The following is a 2,278-nucleotide window of genomic DNA, read 5'->3' as shown; positions in this document are numbered from 1 at the left end:
AAAATAATATTACGCATTCCTGCGCCTGTCTCCCGAATCATCCGTTGCAACATGACACAAAATTACATTTTCTGACACTGAATGTCATTTAAAATCCAGTTTCCTGACACTAAATATGTTGTTATATGTCATATAAAACACTCCTAAACCCAAAACATCTTCATATTAATCTCATAGCTGGCTGGATAAAACAACAAGTTAAACACACTCAAGAGGCAGTCTTCAGTTGGAAATGCACTGCTTCACTCCATAAAGAATTAATCTAGAATTGTTGAACCCACTGAAAGCACTGATGTATTTTGGCACTGATGATTATCAAAATAATAAATAAAGGGGACAACCTATTCCTTTTGACACAGAATTAGTTATCAATCAGTCAGGACAGAGCAGTGGGTTGAGGCAGTCCTGCAAGATTTACTTCCACTCAAAAATCACTGAATACACACATTGTCCTCATCCTCCACCTCTTCACATCCACCCCTCAGGTGAAGGTTGGCTTTAGACCCGCAGGATCTCTAGGCAGTTGTTGTAGCCGATGGCGATCCAGTCAGGCTGGGTGGAGGCCCACTGGACGTTGTTGATCTCCTCTGCTGTGCAGGCCAGAATAGGGTCCTTGATGGCCCTGGGCATTTGCTGGATATCCCATATCAGCGCCTGGTGGTCTTCAGCTGCAGTGCAGATGTGACAGGAGGAGTGGGGAGCCCAGGCGAATCCGTTGACACATGCCCAGTGATTGTTGAGGCGGGCCACCGGCGTGCAGGGAACATGCACGTCCAGAATCACAACCTCCATGACGTCCATAGCCATGGTGGCCAGGTAGTTGGGGTCCTGTTTGTTCCAGCAGAGGTGCAGTAGGGGGTGGTGCTGGGGGTCTTCATAGATGATGGCGCTGTGCTCCAGGTGCCGCTGGTCAAACATCCTTACTGAGCCGTCCGCTCCGACCGACGCAAACATGTCCCGACCACCGCCTGCGTGGCTGAACGCTATGCCATACACCTCTTTGTCATGAGCAATGAGCTGGGTCTTGACTTGGCGAGATACGAGGTTGACTTTGCTCAGTACCTGGCCAGTCTCCAACCCCACGATAATACAGGTGGTGTCAATGCTGGAGGTGCCCAGTAGATTAGGATCTACTTCATTCCAGTCAAACGAGGTGAATGGTGCACAGAAGTCAGAGTTCTTGTTGTTATTCAGCAAGCATTCCAAACGCGTCTCTGTGTCACTGATCCCCCAAATGCGCAGGTAGTCTCCGCTAGTGGCAAGCAGGTCTAGGTAAACACCCTTGCTGTCCGGGATCCACATGATCTTGGTGGTGGGGTAGAGGTGGTCAAAGGTGTTCCTGCAGGGGCCTCCCGGGTGGCGCAGTGGTCTAGGGCTGCGCCACCAGAGTCTCTGGGTTCACGCCCAGGCTCTGTCGCAGCCGGCCGCGACCGGGAGGTCCATGGGGCGACGCACAATTGGCATAGCGTCGTCCGGGTTAGGGAGGGTTTGGCCGGTAGGGATATCCTTGTCTCATCGCGCTCCAGCGACTCCTGTGGCGGGCTGGGCGCAGTGCACGCTAACCGAGAGGGCCAGGTGCACGGTGTTTCCTCCGACACATTGGTGCGGCTGGCTTCCGGGTTGGAGGCGCGCTGTGTTAAGAAGCAGTGCGGCTTGGTTGGGTTGTGCTTCGGAGGACGCATGGCTTTCGACCTTCGTCTCTCCCGAGCCCGTACGGGAGTTGTAGCGATGAGACAAGATAGTAATTACTAGCGATTGGATACCACGAAAATTGGGGAGAAAAGGGGATAAAATACAAAAAGAAAAAAAGAAAAAAATTAAAAAAGGTGTTCCTGCAGATGAACTCTAAACTCTCCTCCTCCAGACACACAATCTGCATCTTATTGTTATATTCTTCAACGTAACCTCCAAGGGCCAGGCGAAAGCGCTTGTCGGGACGAACGCACCAGTTCATTGCATACACCGTCCATGGCGGTTCGTGTTTGTAGATCTCTTTTTGCTTACAGTGGAGCGACATAGCTCAATAAACAAGCTGTTATATCAAATCCTTAGCTATAAAAAAAATACAACTGTTTCCTTGGAACAAAATATACCCCACGGCTCCTTAAAGACGTCTGAATTGAAGATTTGAACAGTTCAAATGACAGCTAGCTGTCAGACAGCTAGCAGTCATTAGTGGATGCTAGACTAGCCCAGTTAACACCATTAGCTAGCTAGTAGCATGTTGTACCGCGTGATAGCTACTTCTGTCACACAACGAAAGCGAAGTTTATGCTTA

General features: G+C 49.9%; 1 protein-coding gene across 1 annotated transcript; it reads right to left on the bottom strand.

The window, feature by feature from the left end:
* Nucleotides 1-440: 440 nt before the first annotated feature.
* Nucleotides 441-2,035, bottom strand: LOC111952034 (DDB1- and CUL4-associated factor 7-like). The gene is made up of 2 exons (XM_023970470.2): nucleotides 1,837-2,035; nucleotides 441-1,349 (listed from the first exon to the last, which is right to left on the bottom strand). Exons 1-2 carry the CDS (start codon nucleotides 2,015-2,017, stop codon nucleotides 499-501), a joined length of 1,032 nt encoding a protein of 343 aa, XP_023826238.1. The 5' UTR covers nucleotides 2,018-2,035; the 3' UTR covers nucleotides 441-498.
* Nucleotides 2,036-2,278: the final 243 nt, after the last annotated feature.

Source organism: Salvelinus sp. IW2-2015, linkage group LG25, assembly GCF_002910315.2.
Source record: "Salvelinus sp. IW2-2015 linkage group LG25, ASM291031v2, whole genome shotgun sequence".
Classification (NCBI taxonomy): domain Eukaryota; kingdom Metazoa; phylum Chordata; class Actinopteri; order Salmoniformes; family Salmonidae; genus Salvelinus; species Salvelinus sp. IW2-2015.
This window is presented reverse-complemented; position numbering and strand designations above follow the sequence as displayed.